The 21,942-nt window shown below is 36.5% G+C and overlaps 1 protein-coding gene across 15 annotated transcripts in view; it reads right to left on the bottom strand.

The window, feature by feature from the left end:
• The window catches only part of LOC113115091 (discs large homolog 1-like protein), a 128,804-nt gene that overhangs the window by 64,228 nt on the left and 42,634 nt on the right, over positions 1 to 21,942 (bottom strand). For 12 of the 15 annotated variants that reach the window (XM_026282372.1, XM_026282381.1, XM_026282389.1 and 9 more), the window contains exon 4: positions 4,569 to 4,736. In XM_026282372.1, coding sequence (XP_026138157.1) covers positions 4,569 to 4,736 — 168 coding nt within the window. Of the gene's footprint in view, positions 1 to 4,568; positions 4,737 to 13,792; positions 14,662 to 21,942 lie in introns of those variants that run through there. The other 3 variants (XM_026282396.1, XM_026282441.1, XM_026282494.1) reach the window with 3 other exon arrangements.

The raw sequence follows: 21,942 nt of genomic DNA, 5'->3' as shown, positions 1-21,942 counted from the left end.
AGAATTATTTTTGTTGGCGAAGTGTCTAAAACGTCTCTTAATATTAACTTGTTTATTGAACAGTTGTATAAAATAAATAGCACATTTGTAATCATGCTGATTTCTGGAGGAAAAACAGAACTCTTTTTGTGATACTGATTAATTGTATGAAATGATATAAAGGCCCCATATCTTGAATTTTGTGATGCATTTTAACAGAATCATGGAGTGAAATAACGCACTGTAAATGCACACGTGCACTAATCTAACCTAATAGACTTTAGGTGCTCTCTGTAGGTGTGTTTTGTTTGGATTTAGCAATACTCGATAATGTCAAACCGCACATTGTAAAACAACAATTAAAAAATGTGTAGATTTAAACCATCTATTCAACTACATGATTCATTCACTGATTCATTCAAAGAGAGATGTAATGAAACATGCTGTTGAAATCATTTTAACTTTTAGCACCACGTTAGAAGGCTTAGCTGACCAGCAAAGTGTCAATGCTAAAACAGAGATTAGACATTCCTCGGACATGACAACCTATTTTCACAAATATATATGACTCGCAAGTAAACGCACATGCTCAATTGATCTCTCTCTCGTTCACTGTCTATTTAAGCCTGTTAAGTGCAAATCTATGGAGCCTCTGTAAAAATCAGAATGGTACACATTTTTATCATTACTTACTTATTTAATATTCAGTACACATGCACTAAGTGTAAAATGAGTAGAGCATAATCTTATGAAAAACGGAAACAACAAAGGTTCTTGCATTCTTCTGCGGTTTGCTCATCAATAATGTGGTACTGTGATATTGTCAGTTATAGTGACAGCCCTAAATTAAAAATTTAGGTTGATTAATTTAGGTTGATTATATATATATATATATATATATATATATATATATATATATATATATATATATATATATATATATATATATATATATATAAAATCACCATGATCGAAGCATTAATCCCAAGTGGCAACTATGAGGACTATATTAAATGTGAATTTAACATTGAAAGTTAATGTGATATAAAAACTGCTACTAATCTTTCATTGTTCAGAAAGAGAATCATTTTCACTGACAGTCTAGAGTTAAATCACTCTCAGAAAACTCCCATTAAAATCACTGAAACTGTATCTTATTTACAAATTCCTACACACACGTGCACTTTGTTGTTTCTGACGAGAGAATTCACAAGAAAGAGGTATTCAGTTATCGAGCGAGTGAAGGAAGCACCGGCATTTTAGCGATGGCTCATCTGAACACCTTTGATTGGCCAATGCATTCATAATCTCAACAGAATCTTGTGTGATTGGTTATAATGTGCAGCGATGTAACAACGCATCTATCTCTGGCTCAGCACCAGCAAGCGAAAACAGATCTGAATTTAGCAGCTGATGATATGACTCGCTGAACATACTCACACCGGTGTGATTGTATTAAAATTAAAATCTTAATCGGCTATGTTTTGTCTTTTGGAATCTGTATTCAACTTGGTTCCCTTCTTTTATAAGCCACACACGTACAACAAACTAATGTCATAGTGGTATCGTGTACTGTAATCAAGTGATGCCCAAGTCATTACCTATTGAACAGTAGACAGCACATGCGGTGTTTATCTAATAAAGATCTTCATCGCTAGCAAATAATAGCCTTTGCAGATTTGCTTTCAATTCAGTGCAGTTCCATAGCCACGTTTTCAACGCTGCTGATGTTCTTAAACGTTACAAACGTTACAACTGTGATGAGCGAGCACCTCAAAGGAAAACATCTTGGCACTCTCCGGTGTTACGGTTTAACTGGTTACCGTGTGATCTGGTGACCAACTTCCTGGTTCAGGTCTGATATTCTTGCGCTTGCGGCATTCTGAAAAGCTGAGATGTTTTTAACTCTATGCGGTGCGGACGCGCCTGGAAAAAAACGAGCGCGTCGCGACCGCGTAGCTTCCATTATGAGCGCGCTTATCGCGCGCCTACATTGGAAATAACTAACTTGAGCACGCAAGAGACGTGATATGTGAACAGCCCATTAAAAGACACACGTCCTAACCCTAACCCTAACCGCGAGACAACAGTCACAAACCACCGAGCTACCCCGAATCAGCTCCAGATCTCTGGAAACCATGCTAAACCATAGCAGAATCCGGACTACATTTTATGGATTGTGATGCTAAAGAACATTTCATGACGTCTCAGACCACTGTAAATTTATGACTACTGTCGTTTAATTATAAACGCTATCATAAGCTCATATTTACCATAGTAAAATAATTTCCTTTGCCTCTTATTTATTTTATACTGTAAAAACTTCTAACACATAGGTTGAAAATGAATAAAGTTGGAAATATTATATTAGAAGTTGTACTTATATATATTTTTTTTAATTTATCCAAAGGATTCATTAGCTAATTAAAAAAAGATTAGATTAGTCGACATAAAAAATAATTGTTAGTTGCAGCTCTAATTCACTCATTTGCCAATTGGTTTGATCAAGCCTTTGAACAAAACTGACTCAAAAGAATGAATCACAGAGAAAAGTACAAGTCGCGTTTGGCATAAACTGAAGCATTTATAACATTAATTTCATTAAGATAAAGTAACAAGAGGAGTGTCGCCCACAGTAACGAAGTAAAAGTACCGATTTTTCCCAAAAAATGTACTCAAGTAAGAATAAAAGTACCCATCTTTAAATACACTCCAAAAGTATTAGTCCCCCCCCCCCCCCCCCCCCCCAAAAAAAATGTACTCAAGTAAATGTAACGAAGTACATGTAATACGTTACTACCCACCTCTGGCCATGAGTATATCAGGGCCTTTACACACGACAGCATTTTTTTATTTGTAATTTAGTAAAAATAAAAATAAAATAAAAAATAAATAAAAAATACACACTCTACTGGTTCAGCTTTGTTTGCACTTCTCATAAACATGTCTTCAATTAGAATGCATTTCAGCTAAATTATAGGCTTGTGCTCAAGCACCACACTGGTCAAACTTTATTATTGCAGGCCCTTATATTGGGTCATATGAGATCTAAAAACTATTCAACAACAAAATGATAAAAAATTATATTGACTAATCATTTCAGCCCTATTGAGTTCACACATCCAGCACAATCTACACTGTGGTTACAATATCAATAGACAATACCGACAAGGATCAGGGTAGAAGCGCCACCTATGCCAACTTCAAAGGGGGGCACAGGATAACTTTAAAAGTATGCAAATGAATAAATCATCATATATATATCAATATATTTTATATATCAATATATATATAAAAAAAATTAAACAATATTCTCTCTTTATATTTATTTTTCTTTTCTCATATTTCTCTTCTTATTTTACCGCAATTTTTATTAAAGGACAGAGTTCTGGAAAACAGAACAGAACTTCCTGAATCAGAAAGTCAATCGTGGTTAATTTAATATATTAAATTAATTAAAAACTTGTATTCATTAATTATATGAAAAAAAGGTTTGAAAACAAGCAGCTTTGTCCTGATTACAGCAGAAATACCAAAAATATCTTAGCATATACGACGGGGTCTCATGGGGGGGATGGGTGGGGTGCTGTTTAGAGGCTCCCTGAAGAGGTGACTTCCAGATAAGCCTAAGCCATAACTATATTGTAAGGATGTGTCTGAGATAGATGGAAGGTTGTGAAGTGGTCTGAGGGAATGAAAAGGTGCCGGTTTAAGCCTTAAGCACTGAAGGTTATGAAAAATGGCAGATGTTATTTCTCCTCCGCGGTTTGTTATGTGCATGCTTCTGGCTTAGGCTCTAATAGGGACTGAGGGGGAGCTGTGGGGTCATAAATCTAAAGACAGAAGAGAGCACTGGAGCACAACAGGAGCAGGACAAGGGCTTGGAAATGTTCACACATACATACTACTTTCCGCCTTACAGCATATTCACCTTCTGTGCTCACCCTGCTGCCTTCCACTTGGCACACAGAGATGGTGTTTCTTATAGTAGACATTTCAAAGCTGCTCATCTAAAAGCATTAAATACATGTCCCGTGTTTTATACATAAAATGTTAAGTCTTTGAAAGAAGTGAGGGGGGAAATACTTGTCTTTGTATCAACTATTCCAGCGTTTCACATTTATCGGTGTCCATTCAGCAATACAACAGATTATAAATCAGCCTGTGGGCCCAGCAAACCCGTCTGCTTTATAAAGCACCCTGCACACTAATAATTCCACTGAAGCAAGTACATTGGTGGATTAAGAGCCTTTAGATCTATCAGCACAGCATTTTCCATCCTAATCTAATAGTATGTTTTAAATAAAATTATTCATTTTGATCACTTGTGGTAAAGAAAAATAACAAACAAGTTGACCATACAAAAGCAATTCTTATGGCTGTCCAGCTGTTTTCTTGAAAATTTCCAAGGTGGGGAAACCATTCTAAAACCTAAAGGGTATGTTTGTGTGTTGTGTATTTGAAGAGTGAGGCACACAGTTATAAAAAAACGGCATGGTAGAATTTGGACAGTGAAGTGATCGACAGCACAGCAAATGATAAAATAGGTGATCTGATCAGGAAGTCTCGATTCTAAGACCAGGACATACCTTCACTGGGGAGATATGTGCATGTGCCACATAGCCGTGGATGTTCTCAATCTGGGAGAGGTTCTTCTCAGCCACTTGGACCAGCTCTGGCCCAGGAGCCTCATCAGTGAACTGTGGTGAGCTTTGCTCCTCTGGAGATCCTGTGTCTTCATCATGGTGTCTGTACTTCTGCAGAGAACAACAGTCAGATAAGATGAGATGAATACCATGTCATAAGGACATTTGAGGTTTTGATTTCCCTTTGACAACTGCTTGGTTTTTTTTATAGTAATAACATAGTTCAGTGCAAAAGGATGGAAAAAAGAAAATGATTTGGGGGATTGCAGATGCTGAAATTTATGGAAATATTTGACTGAAAGTAGAAATCCAAGGAAGCGTTTGGTTAAAGGACTGTAACGTAATGGCTCATTTCCACCAAGTGGAATACAGGAATCATACAGTTCTGAAGCAAAATCAGGAAGTAAATAATTTATACTCCCTCACTTTTAATGTTTGGTGAACATTACACAATATATTTAAAGTACATTTTGTAACTAACTACATTCATACACATTTTAATGATATAAATACATAAAACTATCAAACCATTCCCTTGCACTAAGTAGTGCTTTCCCATGACGATGAATGTGTTTCCCTTCCCCTAAAATAAACACTGGTACATGCCTACACAAAGAGGTAGCTAATAAGCGGTTTCCACCCAAGTGAAGGATTGCCACAGCTGCCATGGCAACAGGTTTATCAGCTACTGACTACTTCTCACTATAGGTGAGCTCGTGATTCACAAGCAGCTGACAAAAAAAAAAAAAAAAAATGTAAAGCTGACATAAGGCTCATTGACCTGGTTTACCCACTTAGATTTATGCATTTTAGCACGGCGTATAATTAGTAGCCAGATTAAAAAAAAAAAAAAAAAAAAAAAGATCAATTAGGAATTGATACTAAAAAAAAACAAGTGTTTGGTTTACTTCCAATTAAGCAAGCAACAAGAAATTTTATATATCATCCATGATGTTTTGGCAAATATTGGATTATTATCTAGATAATTTAGATAATCTTAAATCTCACTCTACATAATAATGGCAAAATTAAATGTGTTGCCCATTTATTAGAAATTTTAAATGAGATGAACAGAGATTTTAGAGAGTATCCAGAAATACACATGAACAAAAACCACGACCACGAGAGGGCGCTATAGGTCAATATTAATTTGAATTTGAAATCAATCACTTTTTCATACTTTTACTATTTTCTATATGGTGAATGGCACAGTGTTCTTTTTAATGAACAATTCAGACAGTGTAAATATGCTTTCTATTGGGTTGAATGAAGTCTTGTTGTGCGAATCATACAGACGAGTCGGCACAGTCTACAAAACATCTGAGTGACCATTATTCACTTTGGCTGCATTCATCTTGTAAATAAAAAATGAAGACATATGCTTAGGCTGCTCTGGCCATCAAAAAAATTCATTATTGAACTTTGGAACTTTATTCCACATATTTTTAGAGCATTATTTCACATCTTAATTGTATCGTATTTTGCTCAAGCATACATAATTTTTTATGCATGAAAATATATAGTTGATGAAAATGATGTTGCGTCTTCATTAACAAGATGAGCCAAGCCTATAATGTTATTCGAGGACTACGGGACATTCAAAATACATCCTAGGCTACTCTTGTCCTTAAAAATGTGCGTTTCTGTTATAATTGAGTGACGTGACTTACAGCCAAGTATGGTGACCCATACTCAGAAATCTTGCTCTACATTTATCGCATCCAAAGTGCACACACACACACACACACACACACACACCGTGAACACACACCTGGAGCAGTGGGCAGCCATTTATGCTGCGGCGCCTGGGGAGAAGTTGTGGGTTCGGTGCTTTGCACAAGGGCACCTCAGTCGTGGTATTGCCAGAGACTCGAACCCACAACCTTAGAGTTAGAAGTCAAACTCTCTAACCACTATGCCATGACTTCCCCATTATTGGACTGCAATCAGATAAGGGGGCATTCACATATCTACAGTAGTCTCAGTATGGCAGCCGCAATGGATAGATAGACCACCAAGATGAGAACTAGCTATCTGAAACAATAGGCTTAGCACCCAAAACGGTAGGGATAAGGTGACCAGACGTCCCGTTTTTTCCAGGGAGACAATTCATTGTTGATTAACGTAAAGTACAGTGCTCGATCAGTTTGCAGTGCTCAAATACACACACAGCAGTCCAAACATCTATCGTGTAGAGCAGGGTTACCCAAAGTGGGGTGTGAGATGGTACCACAGTCTATGGTTAATACCATTAACAAATCAATAATTACAACATTTTTGCAAATAAATGTTTCAGGTTTATACAAATGTGATGTAAATGTAAACTCTTAAATGGATAAAAATAATTACCTTTTGGGAAACCCTGTATTAAAGAAAATATTATGATAAAAATTACATTGTAAATTTAAGTAATATAAATTTGTAGAATTTGTTGAGAGTAACAATAACAATAGCTATGTAAATACTACTAAAATACTGTTAAAACTGATTAAGAAATATGTTTTAAAAAGTTAAACATGCAAATGTGCTATTAAATAATTGAAATATTTACTTAAAATCTCAGGGGGTACTTCCAGTACATAATTTAGGTGAAAGAGAGATAGTTTAACTGTAAATTACTTGAAACTATAATTTAGCAGAAACATATTAACCTCTAGGTGTAAGGTCTAAGGGTATTTTTTGGGGCCTGGAGAGGTTTGTTATGCCCTGACATTTGTGCTTTTTTCTAAATGGCTAAAGTCTAATCTCACTGTAATCAGCACAAACTGGGCTAGAAGTAGTAGAAGTAGAAGAAGAAGAAGAAGAAGAAGAAGAAGAAGAAGAAGAAGAAGAAGAAGAAGAAGAAGAAGAAGAAGAAGAAGAAGAAGAAGAAGAAGAAGAAGAAGAAGAAGAAGAAGAAGAAGAAGAAGAAGAAGAAGAAGAAGAAGAAGAAGAAGAAGAAGAAGAAGAAGAAGAAGAAGAAGAAGAAGAAGAAGAATATGTGAGCAGCATTTATGTACATGATTGTGTTTTTGAGATTAAAAAAAAATGTACGCGTGGTTAGTGAAAAACTAAGTGTTAAATCACTTGAATAAGGCCATAAAACACATACAGAATATTGGTTCCCGGGACTTTTGAGAACCGGTGCTTGTAGCCTAGAATTTTTCTTTCTAAATTATGTGAAAATCATCTTGTTTACTCAATCAAAGAATACAATATATTGATTAAAATTTTCTAAGACACTTTTTGTTTGTAAAAGTCATATGCGAGTAGGCATCAACTATCATGAATATCATTATGGTTTACACCTGAGAAAACAAAGGCCCGCATAATGAGCTGCATAATGTATTTATTTATATTATTTAGAATATATTTAATTATCCCACAACATAATTTAACATTCACTTGCGAGTGCAGTTTATTAGGAACAATCAATCAAAGCTGACTTTCAAAGTTGTATTTTTTGCATCATTACTCAAGTCACACAATCCTTCAGAAATCGTTATAACAATCTGATTTTCTACACAAAACATTTATTGTTATTATTATTATAATTATTATTATTATTATTATTTATGTTGAATCGAGCTGAGAATATTTTTTTCAGTTTTTTGGGGGGGATAAATTGAAGAACAGCATTGTTTGTTACATTTGTTACATTTACATTTATTTGTTACATTTATATTATTTACATCAAGCTTTTGAATGGTATAGTATCAGAATCAGAATGAGCTTTATTTCCAGGTATGTTTACACATATAAGGAATTTGTTTTCATGACAGAAGCTCCGCAGTGCAACAGAATGACAGCGACAGAACAAAAAACACATAATAAAAGAATAAAAAATAAGTAGCTAAGCACTTCGTCTTGGCGCAGTAATATCTTCACTCGTGAAAAATCCTCTCACCGGCCCCCGCTCCCTCTAGAAAAGCGCAACGTTTTGTCTTGTGTTACTGTCCTAGGTCGAGTTACACTACGCGAGTAACTGTATTTAAATAGGGAAAACGTGGAGGTGTTTGGTAGCTTCTCTGCTTGGCCCATCAACTCGTCTTAGGTAAGGGAAACACATAGTTTAATATGAAAACACGGTGGAGTATCCCTTTAAGCTGTTTAGGATGGAATTTCTAACAGTTCCTTTAAACACTGCTAAACCACCTATAAGTGACATTAAGCAATCCAGTTACACAACATAATGTGACTAAGCCTTGTCAACATTAAAAAGTCACAGAAGTGTCCAAAGACGTTGTTTTTTCTTTGTGCATTTGGCCACAAGTCTTTCCCTAACAATAACGCCATGTTATGTAATTCTCCTCCAACATCCATAAATGGAAATATCAGCAAGACAAGCATTAAGATTTGCTTTGATTAAGATTGATTTGTAGGTGTTGAATGTATAGAGCATGTAGGCAGAAGCACAAGACAGAACAGGAGAGCTCACAGTCTTCCCTGATGAGAGCATGAGGAGGAGGATCTCCTGGCAACTACGACCACTCATTATTGAGTCATGGTCCTCGGTGGCTGAGGTAAGCAGCTCACTATTCAATCTGAAGCTTTCCTTGGATATACTGGACACTTCACCTCTGCAAACTGGTATTCAAACTGACTCCAGTTTCCACCTCTGCACATTGTGCCAATATTCACAGCTTTAAATGAGAACTGCAATAGCCTGCTTTATACAGCAATTTGTCAGTAAGATGAAATGTTTTACCCACAGGTTTAAATTTCATATGATGAAACATCAAAAAATACTCTATCGTTCACTAATGTGGCATAAACACTGTGAGACAAGTTATGTGCTATTATGTTTAGTTACTTATGTTTAGGGAGTTGCTAAATCCATAACCTTAGGTATAAACAAATAATAATTATTATTAAAAGTAATAATAATGCTAGCAAACACTTCTAATTAGAACTGAATTAAATAAAAAGAACCACATTATTCTGTTATAGAAAAAAAGATGATGAAAGAAAGAAAAGCAAAATCAAGTTTTAAACCAAAAGAAAATGATGATTATTAAAATGAGACTAGATTTCTTTGAGGACGTTGGGTAAATTTATGTCCCACAAACACACTTTTCAACTCAGTGATTCAGGCCTTCCATTTCCTATGGTCGGTCATTTCTGACCGAAGACCATGAGTATGACAATTTTTTAACAATAACTTAGCTTTTTCGAATCATGCCCTCAGTTTTTTTGTGTGTGTGTGTTCACCTACCAAGTTACATAAATGTCACCAAGTTTTATACCATCCTGGTGAAGCAACAATTTTTGTATAATTCTCCAGTCAGAAATGACCAAAGACCGCATGAAGTCGGCCACACTGACTCATCTCTGCAGTAGTGATGCGCCTCAATGCATGTTTCAAACGGATTACATAATTTGAGAATATTTGTTTTCCATTTGAATTGGTTCATTTGAAAAGTAGGTATTTCGCTACATATATTTTTAATATCTATAAGGCAAAGATACACAGAGTTTCGCACTCAAGGTCACAGAAACAGATAGCAGAAAGCACGTCCTGCTTGCTTTCATTATTTTACAAAAGCGCATTTTGTTGTTATTGTGAGTGCACACGAATATAAGTAGCATCTTTACAGATATTAAATAATTATTACTCTTATCTGTATGAGCAAAAATTATGGAGTATTTAAAGAAAAAAATGCCACCGTTTATCCATATACCACTATGTTCTTCCCTCAACTTAGAGCTGATATGTATCTCTCCTGGTGATTTCCTAAGCGGATAAAAATGATGACTATAGTGTATGGCGAAAGAGCACTTTGCAGCACCTCTCTCTCCCGTCAATACAACCAGCGTGAGGAGTTTTTAGAAGTGATGATATTACTGCGCCGAGGTTGAAGTGCTGCAAAATGCTCTTCTGCCATACATTATAGTTATCTGCTTAGAAAATTGCCACGTTTTATTTTGTGTGACAATACTTAGTCATGTAACTACTCATGAAACAGTCTTTAAATATGGTAAACATGGAAGTGTTTGGTGGCTTCTAAATTCATCCCTGTTTGGATCTTAAGGAATAAATGGTGGCAAGCTAAACGCTAGCATAGTGGCGCCGAATGCTAAAGCGATTGAGTACACGCACTGGGATGGGAGAGTACGTATCAACTCGTTTAAGTTGAGGGAAGAAAATAGTAGAATATGGAAAAACAGTGGCGTTTTTGGCATCGGCACCTCCATCTGTCCTGTTGTGAGCTACTTTTCAGTTTCCACTCCCTGGGCACACACTTACACCAGGTCTACAATAAACGCAACAGTTCTGTTAGTCACAGACTGTGTGAGTTTTTTTCCGACTAAGCAACTAATACAATTTTGGTTGACCAAGCCTCTTGTGGTTAGTCGACTATTAGGGGGCAGCACTTCAGAAAAATCCACCAGCTCCTGCACATTCTTTGGTTTTCCAGCATCTTCTGCATATTTGAACCCTTACCTAGTGACTGAATGATTTTGAGATCCATATATTCATACTAAGGACAACTGAGGGACTCATACATGACAATTAAAAAATGTAAAAACATTTACTGATGCTCAAGAAGCAACACAATGCATTAAGAGCCATATAATGTAAAAAATTGAAAAAATAATAAGCAAATTATTTAATAAGTAAAATATTCCATATACACTAATCTTTATCATTTTCATTAGAGTGCTAGTTTTTTACTGCATACAACAAAAACTGCAAACTGTGATGTCTAATTTGAGGACAATTAAGGTTCTTAAAAAGTCAAAGTAATTCATAAAGACATACAAAAAAAAAAATTAACTCAAGTATCTTTAGTTTCTTTCAGCTGAAGTAGCTTACATCACATTTCAGTTTGCAATCTCTAAAGAAAGTTAGCAGTTAGTGTCAGAACAACTTTACATGTGCTTCAGAAATCTTGTTAAAATCCATTAGGCAACTTCCCACTAATTACAACATAAGATCATTCTTAAAGGGATTAGTCATTAATAATATAGGGAAGCAACCTGTGGGCAGATTTGATCCAACTGAATCTGCATGATGTAAAATGTAAAATTTCATAGCATTTTCATATTCTATTGATAAAAATAAATAAATACCACTATAAACAAACATAACCAGGAGCTACAACTAAATATACCTGTTTGAATGTATCATTTCTTGTAACAATTACATAATGCACTTCAGCTCTACATGTCAAAATGCATTAGCCAGCAAAATAAGTGTTGTTCTGCTGTTATTTCATGGTGACCATATGGCAAAGTTGTAAAGCGATGCTTAACGTTGGCTGTAACTAAATCCTCAGAAATGTTCAGCTCCAGTGTTTAAAGGAGAATCATCAGAAAAGCTTCTAACAACAAAATCTGGGGTGACATAACATGGCGTTTGGGCAATCATCCCATCTGTGTGATCAGATGCTAAAACTGCTGTCAATCTGACAGTACAGAGAGCAGAATAAGCTCCTCTGCTCAGCCACTATTCTTTCATATGCTGTCCTTCCAGTCATCAAAAAAATGACATTGAGCACAGAGAAATTGCAGTTTCGATCATTCTACTCCATTTGAGATCTGCCGAATGTGGCAGCCTGTATCTATCAGAGGCCTTAGATCGCAAGGAGAATTTGTGAGCAATAGACCAAAGAAACTGGACTCCATAGAAAACAGATATAGTGACAAGTGTAACGGTGAGTGAGGAGTTGTGCCCCTGACCATTTTGGATAGGAATTATAATGCATCAGTGAATCATGGCAGAAACGGAGAGCAATAAAGACATGAAAACTACCAAAGCCATCATAACCATCATAAAAATACAAGTTGCGCATTCAGCCAACTTGTTCTGGAACAAAGGACGATTGACTAAACAATTTGTATTTATGCGAGCAGCATCATAAATCACTGTCACACTGCTATTTTCCCTCCAGTTTGATCAGAGAATGCCTTAAGTCATTGCTTAAAGAAGACATAAAAACAACTTTTCCATGATTAAACCAAGATAATATTTACAAGCACTTAAATCCACCAAATTATCTTTTAATCATTTATAGAAGCTAATCATTGGTTGATATGTTACACTTATCTCATATGTGAATTTCAGCACCATTATAAATAATATTTTACATTAAAAAGAAGAACTTTCAAGAATTGAAAGTTCACAATGATCTTGCAGTACTTCAGCCTTTCACTCAAAGTAAAATAAATATTTTTAACCTTTTTAACAATTGACAATGAATTCCAATTGAATGTCAATCCTGAGCAGAGCAGATGACATGTAATCCTGTGTGCTTTACATCAAGGATTTGAGAAGTTAATGCCATGGTGGCACTGATGCCACATGGCACCCATACAGGCAGTAATCATGCCAGAGGCCAAAGGTCACTGGTTAAACTATTCCAATGACTTCTAACTCTTTTAACAAGTGACTACATAATCATTTGAATTAATAATGCCTCCATAGGCTTGATTGTAAAGAAAAAAATATATAACATGGAGAGATAACCCAATGACTGTTTAAAAGAGACATAGCTGTGTAAAGAGGAAAGACACCCCTGACATACGTATCGACAACCCTTATACCAGCATTCAAGCAGTTGTAAGCATGCTGGTAGTTAACATAAAATACCTTCGGAAAGTTGATACCTCCTGAGTTGTGCATTTTATATAAACCTATTTTTAACTAAATTTGACAATTGTTTTATAATTATTATGCGTGCATCTTTCATGAGCTCATGTTAATTTCAAATTGTAAAGACAAAAAGTTCTATACGTTGTACTGTATGTACACACATAAGAGCTGTTGGATCACAGGGACCCAGGTGCAACCTGGGTCATGACCTGATCCCATTTCCCCTACTTTTATTTCTACACTTGACTTTCCTAAACGTTAGGCAAAACATTAAAAATGATCCTAAAGTAACAAAGTTAAGGACCCATTGATTGCATCTTCCCCTGTACATTTATATATGCCAATTTTTACCCATCTTCATGTTGTAAACATTGACATTGTTTTATGTTGGCACCCAACTCCACTTTTCTCATCAAGGTGACTGCATTTCACTTCGAGACTCTGTACTCTTCAGACTTTTCTGGCAGCTGTACAGAAGAACATTTTGGCAGCAACACCTGGAGGCACACGCTAGACAGATTCTCACAGTCTGTCCTCTAGCTCTGACACAAAGCAAACTAGAGAAACTAAGCAGAGAGGCTCCACAACCCACCTTGCATCCAAACATAAGTGAGATAGTGCTGTTTGTACAGGCCATTTTGCAGTGGCACAGCAGGGGCGAGAAGCAGTTCAACTTCTTAATTCTGGGTGACATTTTCTCGCCACTGTGACAGCTGAGTCGCTCAGCCAGCGAAGAGCTGGAGACTCTTCTCCGAGAGCGATACTTGCTCCTGCCTCTTCGGCCAACTCCTGCTCCTCCACCTCCCCCCGCACCTTCTCCTCCTCCTGCCCCTCCACTGCTGCTGCTGGCCGCTCTCACCATCCACCCTCATTCCTCGTCTCACTCCATCATGCCGGGGAAAGGACAGCCAGTCTGCTTCCTTCATCCAGCGAGTTTTCCACACGCCCCCCTCCCCGTCGCCACTGCTTCAGTATTACGCTGTCTCTCAGTGCCGATCTTCTTCTGCTTCACTTGCTTGCTATGAAGAATCGGTCTTTCCACCTTCCTACTGCTCTTCCACACTCCGTCGTTCTCCTTCTTGACCAGCGACCACACAGCTGTCAGTCACAGTGGAGATGTTAACACAGAGGCCTCGCAGAAGCCATGCTGCATGAAGAAAGTGTAAGCTTTTGACTCTGTTAGTTACATCTTCTCCATGACATAAGACACCAGACAACCGCCTCGTTCCCAAAAGAGAGGTGAAGAACAGCACAGAGAGCCAGAGCAGTGAGTTGTGAAGAGAACGAGGGAAGAGGAGGAGAGATGTGAGGGGAGGAAGGGAGGGGATATTAAAGCTGTTGCAGCGTGTGGTGTTTGTCACATGGGCTCCGTCAGAAATGAGTTGGGTTGAGTCTCTCTCAGTCTCATCCTCAGCGTGGGTGCTCTACGTCCCCCGAAAGATTGACGTAAAGGAAAAACGCTACAGCAGTTGCCAGTGAGAGGAACAGCAACTGAACATCCTCAGGGAGCACAGCCTTGCATGAAGGAGGAGGAGCATTAATGAAGTGGCTTCCTGCACATTTACATGGAGGAGACAAAAGGTGCAGGGGGAGGGGGAGCTCAGAAACTGGCCAATAAGATGACAGAATGTCATTGGCAGCTGACTGGACAGTAAGGCTGTGACCTTCTGAGAACAGTACCATTTCTTGACAGAATCCATATGATGGAGAAAGTATTCAGTGAAAAGGCCAAACAGAGAGCTACTTATACTTAAGTCTATTTTTTATTGTAGAAGGTTTGATTAAGATGTCAGTGGAACATTCACACTGGATGAACAACTCGGGTCACTGGGCAATAAGAGGCAGTAACATGGGGGATGGTCTGCAATGACAAAGATCTCTCCCCTGACTTTGCTTTAGGAAAATTTTAGATCAGCAGTCAAGCTAAGAGGGATGTACAGTAGCAAAATGCTGCCATACACACTAATCTAATCCTTAATGCTAATGAGATCCTTTTTGGGTGCAACTTGCACATTCATGTGCTATATCCTGTCAGTGCAGCAATAATAAAATCAAGGCAAAATAATATTGTAATAAGCAGCAGCACATTTTGCTGTACATTTATTTTGTTTTCCCTAAGATCTTTGAGTTACTTCCCTCATGCATATCTACAAATTGTTTAAATGTCAAAGGTCTGCAAGCCAGCTTTACTACTAGCATCAATTACCCCCATTTTACGTTACTTCGGCTGTCAGTGTACCTCACTGTCCAAGTGTGACTCAGATCCTGTCTTTCTCTTTATATGCGTCACTCAGTGTGCGACACGACTAATGCTGGCAAACTCCATTCAAGGGTTACCGATCACTTGTTCGTATGCTGGATCATGGAGACACATACAACACACTGCTCCCTGAACAGCACAAATTTACGTATGTAATTAGTCTTATTTTAGAATGCTATTTCTGACTGGGTAATTTTCATTACTCGAGGCACTGGGCACAGCATCTCAAGCATGAGGGAAAAAGGGAAATATATCCCAAAGGGTTTTTTATATATATATATATATATATATATATATATATATATATAACAATTCAACTTTATATATGCTAATTATCATATTCATTACATCATCAAGTCGTACTTGCTCTCTGAACTGTTACATAAAGTACTGCAACTAGGGCTGTGCAAAAAATCAAATGCGATTTTCATGCACATCTCATCAGTAAAGACGCTCCTGTAATTAGAAGTATATCTCCAACACGTGCGTTCAGATCAGGGTTGCCAAGTTTTCACAACAAATCCTGCCCAATTGCTTCTCAAAACTAGTCCAAAAACAAGCCCAATCACGCTTCCAGAAGGTTCCCCGATAAAAAAAATCCTTCCCGGGGTTAAAATATACGTTTTTTTTTGCAGGGTTGCCTTGGTAAAATTCGCATTTTAGGGGCTAAATATCACGTTATTTGTATTGGGGTCGCTTTGACCCGCGGACATGAAAAACAACCACAGATTGGCAACACCGGTTGGCATTTACTACACTGAGCCGTAATTCACTGACAATCTACACAAAATCGATGTTAGAATCGCAGTCGATTCTTTGTCGATTTTGTAAACGATTTTGTGTTAGCTGTCGGTAGACTACGGCTCTGTGTAGTAACTGCCGCTCCACCTGAACCAGTGTTGACAAGTCTGATTTTTTGCACAGCTCTAACTGCAACTAAATGCCCAATAAAGCAGTTCTCGTGTACATATTTTCTGTTTCTGAAATACTTTAATATGACCTAAATTAATTTCAAATGAATTGCTAAAGTCTTGAATTATAACTGGAATATGCTGTTATACAGCATCATATTGCTTTATATCATGTCATGCAGCACAAACATCTGTCTGTGTAACAAATTATGTGCATCTTTACAGACAAACTACATTCTTGTTCATATGCCCAAACAGTCAACAGTGATAGATTTTGGAAACATTGTTTTGTACTTATTCATTCACAAGACTGTTACGTTTCATTCAGTTGAACTTGCTGCTAACTTTGCTGGTCGGGAAAATTATTGTGATCATGGGGCAAACCGGTGACATTATTATACTGAAAGAAAGCTAAATGGTTTGTCCAAAATGTCGCTAGTTGCTACTTTGTCTTACAAAAAAGTCGATAAAAACTGCAACATTGGTTTATGCACCCCTGTGTGTGTGTGTGTGTGTGTGTCACGGAGGTCTGAGTGTTACAAGTGCACTTGAAAAGCAAAGTAGAAAATGGAGATAGTTTAAAAATTTCATCATCTCATCTGTGACTCCAAGCTTTTGGTTTCTCGACTTCTATTTTGAGTATATTTACAAAAGTACCACCTGTGATGACTGAAAAAGAACCACCTAAAATCATCAAATAAAAGTTTGCTGCATGACCATTAGTTACTGTATTTTATGACTATAGAACTGATCGTAATACTTGATATTATTTTATTTTTGTGCAGCTATGTTGGCTAAGATACTACTCTTAATTTTAGCTAGGAATTCCTGTACAGATTGTTCAGAATGTTTTATGGGACACAGCAGGTTTCATATTAATTCTCTATTCATAACAATGTATTCTTTTAATCAGGTTCTTATTTTTTTTTTAAAGGGCAAGTAAAACATATAACCAATCTTATCAAGGATTTGTCTTAATTGCAAACATCCACCTGAGAGCAATGCAGTAATGGGCAGAACAGTATGTTGCCTTTATCGAGCATGCAATAAATGCGCACAGCTCCACCCTGTGGACTGTGTCCATAGCTCATGAATCTAATGCTATGAGTCCGAGTTATCATATGCACCATTGCACCTGCTGTACAAAGGTAAGCATTTATCAGATGGCAATGAGAGATTCCATGTAACTTTAGGCAATATAAGTAGTTGACTACTCTTTTGTTACATTACTATTAGGAAAAAGTGTGCAGTACAGTTCAACCACACACACACACAAAGCTGGACATGACATTCTTTGGTTAATTTTACACAACAATTTAAGCTTTTCAGTATGTAATGCCATAAAAAAAACCTAGGAGAGGGACACAAATAGCCTCACCTACAGTGTCCAGTGACCAAAATAACATGTAATTTAAGAATTTAATCAAGCAGACTATGCACACTGTTAACCCACTATAAACTGGGCTACACATTTTTTCTGTGTTCTTTTGTCAAGCATGCTATGCTTATGAACACAAACACATTATCTTGCCACATTCAAAAATAGTGTTAGAAAGGTTTTAAGTCAAAAATCTTTTTTTCTTTTTTATGAAACACTTTACTGAACAAACTATGGTTTTGTGTTTAAATTAAGTTTGTAATTACTTGTAATTACTGTAATTTCTTGTTCTTCCACGTCCGAATGCAAAATATTTTAGCAAAACATATTTTTTTGTCTAGTTGAAAATGATTGCGCTCCTTCTGTTTTTCAAGCATGTACTGTATATGCCGCCACTCCTTCAATGAAGTCCGACATGCTCAAAATACTTGAGCGGATACTTTTTGCAAAACACTTGCATGACTTTCTAATTTACGGACAAGGATAAAACAGTACATGTAAAACAGTAACATGGAAGTAATGCACTGAGGAAAACAACTTAAATGCATCAAGCAGCACACTCATCTGAAAGGAAGGCAAACCGATTTAAATTGTATGCCGAGTTAGTTAGAAACTCCTATTATAAACCATGTTTCACATTTAGGACATTTTTCCTTTAGCAGCTCACTTTGTATTGTACATTCAATTTTCAGATGTGTTTGAAACAAAGTATATTTATAATGATATTGTACTACATCTTCTATACCTCATTTTAAAATATAATCTATATACTTTACAAACAGGATTTGTAAATATGATACTATACTTCCAAATATGTTTCTAAATAAAACAATGCTGTATTTGTTTGGTACACATGCATACTGAAGTGTGCAGCAACAAACGATTATTTTGATAATTGATTAATCTAACGATTATTAGAACGATTAATCACCCAATATACATAACAAATAAATAAAAGACAGTCTAATCACTTCAGCTTTGGGAAATAATATTATGTAATTACAATTATGACACAATTTATACAAATTAATTGCGTGTCAAATATATTTGACACAAAATGAGATGACAGAGAAACCTTCTTATTTACCATGTAATTACTACATAAAAATTAACTGAATGACACATTCTGTCTACCATCTCTTTTCGTAAGTATATAATATGGATAAGAAACTAAATAAAAGTAAGTGATTAGATGTTTTATTTATAATATACACTACCAGTCAAACATTTATGAACAACATGAACAGTAACATTGTTTTTAAAGAAGTATCTTCTGCTCATCAAGCCTTCAAATATTTGATCCAAAGTACAGCAAAAACATTAAAACTTTGAAAGATTTTTTACTATTTAAAATAACAGTTTTTTTATTTGGAATATATTTTAAAGGTCCCGTTCTTCATGATCCCATGCTTGAAAATTCAGTTAGTGTGTAATGTTGTTGTTGAGTATAAATAATACCTGTAAAATTCTAAAGCTCAAAGTTCAATGCCAAGCGAGATATTTTATTTAACATAATTCACATACATCGGACGACCTGTTTGGACTACATCCCTCTAGTTCCTGCAGTAATGACATCACTAAAACAGTTTTTTGACTAACCGCCGCCCACATGAATACACAAAAAGGGGAGCATGGTCTTGTTGTGCTCTGACGGAGAAAAGGAAGAGTTAGAAGTACATCTCCAGCACGTGCATTCAGATCAGGATTGCCAGGTTTTCAAAACACTGTAAACACAAAGCTTAAAAAAAAACAGTGATTTCAATGCTGAGGTTTTAGCATCATTACTCCAGTCACATGATCCTTCAGAAATCATTCTAATATACTGATTTGCTGCTCCAAAAACATTTATTATTATTATTATTATGTTGAAAACAGCTTAATATAAATTTTTCAGGTTTCTTTGATGAATAGAAAGTTCAGAAGATCAGCATTTATCTGAAATATAAATCTTTTGTAACATTATAAATGTATTTGTCAATTTAAAGCATCATGGCTAAATGGAAGTATTAGTTTCCCCCCCCCCACACACACACACACACACACACCCCGATAAATAAAAAATAATAATATTGACTCCAAGCTTTTGAATGGTATTGCATATAATATTACAATAGCTTTTTATTTCAGATAGATTCTCATCTCTGGATCTTTATATTCATCAAAGAATCCTGAAAATTAATTTACTCAACTTTTTTAAATGTGGATAATAATATTTACAAATATTTCTTGAGCAGCAAATCATCATATTAGAATGATTTCTGAAGGATCATGTTACACTGAAGACTGGAGAATATTCAGCTTTGAGGACAAGAATAAATTACATTTAAAAATAAATTCAAATAGAAAGCAGTTCTTTTAAATCATAAAAATATTGCACAATATTACTGCTTTTGCATTTAATATATGCATTTAAAGTCATAAATATGATTGGAATATATCAAAGTATATTCCGTATATGTTCCAATCTTCCTGTTGTCAGCAGGTGGCACTATCATTATTATGAAATATTGGCCTTCAGATGTGTTCAGACCAGGACTCTTTATCGAACATGTGAAGTTTGGGGAAGATCAAACAATTTATGCCTGAGTTATAACAACTTCTCTTGCTGTGGCGAGACATCAAACTTGTCATGGCGCCATGTAAACTCCCTTTAACAAAAACTCAAGATCTTCACAAGTTAACATTGCACAGGCCTTTAGATTAGACTGACCACAAAATATATATTAATCTCAAAAAAAGGAGTAGTTTGTAGCAGCGTAAAATATGTCACTTCCTGTTGCCAGCAGGTGGCGCTATGACTATAACTGAATATGGGCATGGAGATCTGTTAAGGGCATAAGTCTTATCTAACATGTGAAGTTTGGGGCAGATTGGATTGGACATTGTATGTCTGAGTCACAGCAAGTTCCTTTTTCATGGCGAAACATCGAAATTTGTCAGGCCGCCATGGACACGCCCTTTAACGAAACCTCAAGATCTTCGCAATTTAACATCACAAAGGCCTTTAGATTACACTGACCAAGTATGGTGTTGATCTGAATAAATCTCTAGGAGGAGTTCGTTAAAGTACAACCCCTGAAAATGGCAAAAACAACACCAATTTTGCAGAGAAAATTCTAAATAACCGGCTTCCTGTTGTGATTCGGATTTCGTACCAAGATACTTTTTTGTAGGTATTGGTGTGTTACATGTGTGTACCGATTTTTGTACATGTACGTGAAAAATAGCCCGAGGCGCACTCTATTGAATGTGCATATGCACTCCGTTGAAAGTTTATAGGTGGCACTATCGAGCCATTTTGCCACACCCAATGGGATATTGGCCTTCAGATCTGTTCAGGCCAGGACCCTTATCACACATGTGAAGTTTGGGCAAGATCGGACACTTTATGCCTGAGTTATAACATCTTTTATTCCCATGACGAGACATCGAACTTCGTCAAGGCGCCATGGAGACGCCTTTTAACAAAAACTCAAGATCTTCACAACTAAACATCACACAGGTCTTTAGATTAGACTGACCACAAAAAAGACATTGATGTCATAAAATTTCTAGACATAGTCTGTCACAGTGTAAAATATGTCACTTCCTGTTGCCAATAGGTGGCGCTATGACTATAACTGAATATGGGCATGTAGATCTGTTCAGGTCAAGAGTCTCATCCAACATGTGAAGTTTGGGGCAGATTGGACATTGTATGTCTGAGTTACAGCAACTTCCTTTTTCATGGCGAAACATCGAAATTTGTCAGGCCGCCATGGACACGCCCTTTAACGAAACCTCAAGTCCTTCGCAATTTAACATCGCAAATGGCTTTAGATTACACTGACCAAGTTTGGTGTGAATAAATCTCTAGGAGGAGTTTGTTACAGATTGTAGATTGGACATTGTATGTCTGAGTTACAGCAACTTCATTTTTCGTGGCGAATCATCGAAATTCACCAGGCCGCCACGGACAGGCCCTTCAACGAAAACTCAAGATCTTCGCAATTTAACATCACAAAGGCCTTTAGATTAGGCATACCAAATATGGTGTTGATTTGAAGAAATCTCTAGGAGGAGTTCGTTAAAATACAACACATGGAAATGGAATTTTCGTGCATGTACGTAAAACATAGCTGGAAGGCTGTTGATTTTCTTAGTATAGGTGACGCTGTCGAGCCATTTTGCCACACCCTCTTCTGAATCCTATA

This window comes from Carassius auratus, chromosome 2 (genome assembly GCF_003368295.1).
Source record: "Carassius auratus strain Wakin chromosome 2, ASM336829v1, whole genome shotgun sequence".
NCBI lineage: Eukaryota > Metazoa > Chordata > Actinopteri > Cypriniformes > Cyprinidae > Carassius > Carassius auratus.
The sequence above is the reverse complement of the archived record's forward strand: the minus strand, read 5'-3'. Positions and strand labels throughout refer to the sequence as shown.